Source organism: Hyperolius riggenbachi, chromosome 1 (genome assembly GCF_040937935.1).
Source record: "Hyperolius riggenbachi isolate aHypRig1 chromosome 1, aHypRig1.pri, whole genome shotgun sequence".
In the NCBI taxonomy this organism is placed as follows: Eukaryota; Metazoa; Chordata; class Amphibia; order Anura; family Hyperoliidae; genus Hyperolius; species Hyperolius riggenbachi.
Window position 1 is genome coordinate 111,760,787 of NC_090646.1, and position 7,533 is coordinate 111,768,319.

The 7,533-nt window shown below is 45.5% G+C and overlaps 1 protein-coding gene across 2 annotated transcripts in view; it reads right to left on the reverse strand.

The window, feature by feature from the left end:
* Nucleotides 1-4,821, reverse strand: part of SEPSECS (Sep (O-phosphoserine) tRNA:Sec (selenocysteine) tRNA synthase) — a 67,850-nt gene extending 63,029 nt beyond the window's left edge. For both annotated transcript variants that reach the window (XM_068278272.1, XM_068278263.1), the window contains exons 1-2: nucleotides 4,578-4,821; nucleotides 1,445-1,599 (exon numbers count right to left, since the gene is read on the reverse strand). In XM_068278272.1, the coding sequence (XP_068134373.1) occupies nucleotides 1,445-1,599; nucleotides 4,578-4,691 (269 nt within the window). In that variant the 5' untranslated portion in view covers nucleotides 4,692-4,821. The remainder of the gene's footprint in view (nucleotides 1-1,444; nucleotides 1,600-4,577) is intronic.
* Between the last annotated feature and the right edge of the window lie 2,712 nt (nucleotides 4,822-7,533).

Sequence of the window (7,533 nt, forward strand, 5' to 3'; positions counted from 1 at the left end):
GTTGTTTTGCTGCTTCAGGACCTGGAAGGCTTGCTGTGATAGATGGAACCATGAATTCTACTGTCTACCAAAAAATCCTGAAGGAGAATGTCCGGCCATCTGTTTGTCAACTCAAGCTGAAGTGATCTTGGGTGCTGCAGCAGGACAATGACCCAAAACACACCAGCAAATCCACCTCTGAATGGCTGAAGAAAAACAAAATGAAGACTTTGGAGTGGCCTAGTCAAAGTCCTGACCTGAATCCTATTGAGATGTTGTGGCATGACCTTAAAGGGAACCTTAACAGAGTGATATGGATGTTTCCTGTTAAACAATACCAGTTGCCTGGCAGTCCAGCTGATCTCTGTGACTGCAATAGTGGCTGAATCACACCCTGAAACAAGCATGCAGCTAATCCAGTCTGACTTCAGCCAGAGCACCTGATCTGCATGCTTGTTCAGGGGCTGTGGCTAAAAGTATTAGAGACACAGGATCAGCAGGCAATTCAGGCAGCTGGTATTATTTTAAAAGGAAAAATCCATATCCTTCTCAGTTTAGGTTCCCTTTAAGGTGGTTCATGCTAGAAAACCATCAAATAAAGCTGAATTACAACAATTCTGCAAAGATGAGTGGGCCAAAATTTCTCCAGAGCGCTGTAAAACACTCGTTGCAAGTTATCGCAAACGCTTGATTGCAGTTATTGCTGCTAAGGGTGGCCCAACCAGTTATTAGGTTCAGGGGGCAATTTCTTTTTCACACAGCTCCATGTAGGTTTTGAGTTTTTTTTCTCACTAAATAATAAAAACCATCATTTAAAACTGCATTTTGTGTTCAATTATGTTATCTTTGACTAATAGTTAACGGTTTTTGATGAGCAGAAACATTTAAGTGTGACAAACATGCAAAAGAATAAGAAATCAGGAAGGGGGCAAATAGTTTTTCACACCACTGTACATATTTGGCCTGGCGCAAGGTGTCCTGCCCCCCGCAATGCTATTACTACTGCTAAGGAAATCCCCAAGCCTCCCACCCTTACAGTAATTCCCATGGCAAATGCAGAGCGCACAGCCGAAGCCCTCACCTCTCCAGCTGGTACACTCTGATTCCTCTGTCTTGTGTCCTCTTCCAGCTTCTATCGTCGCCTTCTTTACGTGACCCCATGGGGTGGGGATTACTGTAACTAACAGGGGAGGTACTGTAACTGGGCGGCTAGGGGGGTGCTGGAGAGAGAGTATGTGTGTAAGGGGGGGGTACACCTGCCGCTGGTGTTATTTCATGGGCTGGCGCTCGGTGCTGGGCCCCCTAGGGAACAGTAGCTTAGGAGGGGGAGAAACAAGATGCCCCGGCACCATGGACGGAACAGGTCAGGTGTATCTCAAGGTGCGAAAACTACGCATTATAAATTAGGCCCAATAAATGCAAACCTCAACAATTCCAAAACAGCATAATACTTTAATGTAAATACCGATAATGGCGACGTGCAACTATGCCACTAGCGACTCTTCCCTCTCTTTCTCCAACACCACAGTTACCGAGAAAATTATTACTGTCCATCACGCCCAACTCATGGAGAAATAGCTCTATTGTGCTTTCATCCCACGCTTCCTGGGGACATTTTCCCTGGAAAACAAAAGAAAGTGAAAAGCTTGTCAAACAGGTCAAGACGTGGGAAGTTTATTTTGTCATGTGATAACTAAAGCACTTACACTGCACTGCTGTTCATGTCATTACTGTCAGAACTGAAATGTATCCGTTGCTGTCAGTTATATATCAGTTGCTGTCAGTTATGGCTGAAAGGGCAACTGATGTGCAAGGTAATGTCCATGTTTCCCCGGGTCACCCAACACTTACATCACACCAAGCGGGGTTGCCGGCCAAAGCGGAGGGGATCGACGATCGTCGGGGAAACATTAGGAAGGTGAGTAGATCCTCTTCTTCCCCTCCTAACGCCACTGCTGTAAAAGTGATCACTACGATCCGACGGCAATCGTAGTGATGGCTGCTGATCACTGAGGGATGATGTCAGCTGTCATATGACAGCCTAATCTCCCCTCTTGGATGCGCACGATCACAGCAGGACGCTCCGTTAACGACAATGTTGAATCTACGTACGGTTAAGGTGGCAGCACCACCTGCTGGACGTAGATTCCTACTGCGTCGGTCCCCATTTGGTTACTCAAACCCCCTCTCAGTTCAGGGGTACCTTAACAGTGTGCTGACCTGGAAGCTGTTACAGGGTAAATGCCATTTTTAAAATGGAGGACGGAGAATTCCATACCTCAATGTTGAAAAACAGGACGCAGGAGAGGAGAAAGATAGAGGGTTGAGGAGTCGGAGTAGAGGAGGCGGAGCAATTTTGGGTACCTGGAGTCAGAGGTTTCATAAACTGAGGATGATTTTTGTACCCACTCCACAGCCCTGGAAAGATATTGATGAGTAGACAGTGCATAAGGCAAGTATGACGTGTGTATGTTTATTTTGACTTTTAATTTTCAGTTCAGGTTTTCTCTAACGCAAACCTGTGAGAAACAAAGAATAAAATCTTGTTTTGTGATATTTGCACTCATAGGATTGAGCAGCTTATCCCTTTTATTCATACTAGAAGCTCTCACAGTTTCAGAGGTTACTAGATGTGACATGTGAAGATTTCATTTCCCAACCAAGCGCAGAAAGATTCACCAGACAGGGAGAGCTCCAACACCTGGTACACACTTTCATTTGGCCAATCACTGACCAATTTTACCCCCTACGTGTAGAATGAGGTTCAACAGATATTGAATACTATGAGCAGATTGTATAGGTAAAACTGGTCAGTAATTGACCAATCACAGTGTTCTCACCAGAATTTTTTTGCAGCCGGGTGGCATATGAAAGTCGCTGGATGACATGAAAAAGTAGCCGGGTGAGATGAGATGATGCAGGGCCGGTGCTTCTCTGCACAACTCGGCTTATAGCAGAGAAGGAGGTGAGCCAATGATAGCCGGGTGCTTCCCAAAACTACCCGGGTGGAGCACCCAGCTAAAAGAGCCTAGGGAGAACACTGAATCATAATTGAAAGTGAATACCAGGCTTAAAGTGAACCCGAAATGGGGATTTTGGGGGGTGTCTAGGCATGGGCGTAGCAGTCACCCCTGCCATCACAGGTGTGGGGGGGGGGCAGAGGCTTTGGGGACCCTCCTCCTCTCCCACCACTAGTGCAGCCAATTAGCAAAAAAAAAAAAACCAAAAAAAAAACCTCCTGTTTGTTTACAAAAACTGCATGCAGGAGCATGTGTAATTTTTTTTCCCTGCTTCCAGACGCTACAACTGAAGCGAGAGATGTGGCGGCTGTCATATTTATTTCCTTTTGCCTGGCTGTCCTGCTAATCCCTTGCATCTAATACTTTTAGCCACAGACCCTGAACAAGCATTCAGCAGATCAGATATTTCCAAGATTTTTGTCAGATCTAACTGGATTAGCCGCATGCTTGTTTCAGGCGCAAATCAGATACTACTGCAGCCAAAAAGACCAGCAGGGCTGCCAGGCAACTGGTATTGTTTAAAGGATACCAGAACCAAAAGGTTCTGGTAAAAATGATAGCTGCAGTGTGTGGGGGCTAAAAAGTACATACCGCCGCTCCTCCTGCCGCCGTTAGTGTAACATACATGCTGGTGTCCCGGCGACTTGCTTGACTTTTGTCCCAGACATACTGCGCCCTGTGCGCGCAGTATGTCCTCCCCTCTTCACTTCTGGCCGGCGCATAGTGAGCAGCTCAGAAGCACGCTGATCCCTCCGTCTCCTCTGGGCTGCATGTGCGCTCCACTAAACCAAGCGTCACCTACTAATCATGTGGCGCTTGGTGTAGTGGAGCGCAGGAGACGGAGGGATAAGTGTGCTTCTGAGCGGGTCACTATGAAGTGAAGAGGGGAGGACATACTTCGCACACAGGGTGCAGTATGTCCGGGACAGATGTCAAGCAAGTCGCCGGGGAAACCGGCATGTATATTACACTAACGGCGAGAGACGGAGGGGGGGCAGGAAGAGCGAACGGTATGTACTTTTTACCCCCCACACACTGCAGCTATCATTTTTACCAGAACCTTTCACTTCTTTAAAAGGAAATAAATATGCATGGGGTTCAGGTACCAAGGGGGCCCCATGCTACAATTTTTTTCAGGGGGCCCCTGTTAAGTCTAGTTACGCGGGGGGGGGGGGGGGGAGGGGGGGGCATTAGGTTGCTGGCGTGGATAATAAGTCCCCTTTCCCTACCAAATTTGTGGCTGTAACCATATTGCTGTAAGCAGGAAGGTGCCATTGATCTTTGAAGTGTCCCATTGGGTCACCTCAACTAAACTAACTCCAGAGGCTGCGATTTTAAAATATAATATTTGATATCAATAATTTAAAGGGATACCCCTGCCAGATGCAAACAGCTGACATGCAATAATCACTGTGAAGCAACCAATCACCTAACGCTTATTTATTTAGCAAGAAAGTTACTAAAGTGAGGAAACAATAAGAAATGTTACACTTGTTATGATAAAACACCATCAGCGTGTGAGAACTACAACTCCCGTGGTGCCTTGCAGCACGTCATGTGACTCATGATGAAACTTACCTTCTCCAGCAGAAGCCTTATGAGCAGCTCGTGGCCGCGCCTGGCCTCCCGCCCCTGGCGGATATAAGCCGGGGAGACGAGATGCTCCCCAGCACTGAAACTATCGTCATTCATGACAGCTGAGATCCCCCACGGCACTAGTGCTCGCTGCCTACAGCCAGTGCCACAGCAGCATGACAGTCACTTGCAGCTCCGCCCACCCTCTCTCCTCCGCCAATCCGCGAAGGCAGTACGGAAACTGTCATTTGTGGCTGCACCAATCGGGCTGACTCTAACTGTGTGACGTCTATAATATGCGACACACCCGTCCGTCCCGCCCTTCACTTTAGGAATAACATGCTTACTAGAGAAAAAAGTCACGTGATCACTCAACTGTCAGTTCAGTTCGCCTCTGTAAGTGACAGCTGTTAGGTTTTCTGACAGGTTTGGTTGAAGTTCTCCGTTACTTCTGAGGAGAGATACGGGGGTTATAATAAACTGTGCTGCTGGCTTTGGCTTATGAAGATGGTGTAATAAATTCCGCATTCCTTATAATATGAACATGAATAAAAAAAAAACAGCACTGCACAAATTGTTATTTCATCTTATTAAAATGCATTGCTCTATTTCTGTCTCCAGCCAGCCAAGATTATTTTTAAACTGAAGGAAGTAAGCTCCAATTGCCATTTTTGAAAGCAAGCCAACTGTACACACTTCACAGTGCTGTCACATGGCAGGGATCAGGAAAGGATCTCAAATGAGTTAATGGTGGAATCTGTACAGACACATAGGGCATGCGCCGGAGTGAAAAGCCACATAGGGCTCTATTCTCAAAGACTTCCCGCATGCGGTAAAGTGCATGCGGGAAGTTACCGACCAAAACACCGCCACATTGAAATTCTCAAAAGGTTCCGCATGCGGAAAAAGTGTGGTAAAAGTGCGGGATTCATGCGGAAAGATTTCCGCAAAAGTCGGTATTTTCCGCAATAAAAGATCAATTCTCAAAAATGTTCAGGCGCATCATTTCGTCGTTAATTAACGATTTTTTATCAACAACCAGAAGTAGTAGGTGATATATTCCGTATCCCATTGACTTTAATGAAGTCTGTGGGCTAAATGGTTGTGCTTGCTGGACTTTAACTTTTTTTTTTTAAACACTTTTTCATGCGACCATTTTACCGCATGATTCCCGCATGAATAATGGCTGTTTCCGCATCTTTTTTCCCGCATGCGGAAAATATTAGTGAATGTGGAAAAAATGCGGAGTTTACCGCTGGCGGGAATATAGCGGTAAAATTTGCCGGAAAATTTGGCTCTTTGTAAATAGAGCCCATTGTGTGCATACCTCCCAACATTTTTGAATTAGAAATCTGGAACCAGGCCACACCCCTAACCACACCCAAAACACACACCTCTAGTCACGCCTACCATAAAGTTTTTTTAAGATTTTTTTTTTAATATTGATGCCCTTATATGTTTTAATAAATATATCCCTCATATACCCTGCCCGTGGGTGGGGCTAACTGTAATGTAGTTATACCAGCTAATGTATTTACATAAAAAATATGAAGTAAATGCACATAATGACAGACAGCGTTTCTCCAGTAAATGCATGTAATGAGAGACAGCGTTTCCCCACTAAATGCACATAAGAGACAGCATTTCACTAGTAAATGCAGGTAATGACAGACAGCCTTTCACCAGTAAATGCAGGTAATGAGAGACAGCGTTTCCCCAGTAAGTGCACATAATAAGAGACAGCGTTTCCCCAGTAAATGCACATAATAAAAGACATCTTTTCACCAGTAAATGCACATAATAAGAGACAGCTTTTCACCAATAAATGCACATAAGAGACAGCTTTTCACCAGTAAATGCACATAATAAGAGACAGCTTTTCACCAGTAAATGCACATAATAAGAGACAGCCTTTCACCAGTAAATGCACATAATAAGAGACAGCTTTTCACCAGTAAATGCACATAATGACAAACAGCCAGTGTCCCCAGTATATGTAGCCAGGGATATGTCCCCAGTATATGTAGCCAGGGATATATGTGCCCAGTATATGTAGCCAGAGGTATATGTCCCCAGTATATGTAGTCAGGGGTATACTGTATGTGCCCAGTATATGGAGTCAGGGGTATATGTGCCCAGTATATGTAGCCAGGGGTATATGTGCCCAGTATATGTAGGTAGGGGTATATGTGCCCAGTATATGTAGCCAGGGGTATATGTGCACAGTATATGTAGCCAGGGGTATATGTGCACCGTATATGTAGCCAGGGGTATATGTGCCCAGTATATGTAGTCAGGGGGTATATGTCCTAGTATATGTAGGCAGGTGTATATGTCCCCAGTATATGTAGGCAGGTGTATATGTCCCAGTATATGTATGCAGGTGTATATGTCCCCAGTATATGTAGGCAGGTGTATATGTCCCTAGTATATGTAGGCAGGGGTATATGTCCCCAGTATATGTAGGCAGGTGTATATGTGCCGAGTATATGTAGCCAGGGGTATATGTAGCCAGGGGTATATGTGCACAGTATATGTAGCAAGGGGTATATGTCCCAGTATATGTAGGCAGATGTATATGTCCCCAGTATATGTAGGCAGGGGTATATGTGGCCAGTATATGTAGGCAGGAGTATATGTCCCCAGTATATGAAGGCAGGGGTATATGTCCCCACTATATGTAGGCAGGGGTATATGTCCCAGTATATGTAGGTGTCACGGACGGTTGCGTGGCCTCAGACGACGTCCGTGAACCGCCCGTGAAAAAATGCGATCGCAATTGATTTTCTGCACCGATTGCGATTAAGATAGGATCTGAATTGGCTGTCTGTGGCTATCTGCAGTCCAGCCTGGGGTCCCAGTTGTCTTCATAGGTGTTAGCACAGTTCTTTTCATGAGAGCAAGTATGCTCACTGGAAAGACCCCTGTGGTTAATTAGCATATGACTAGGATCTGGGCC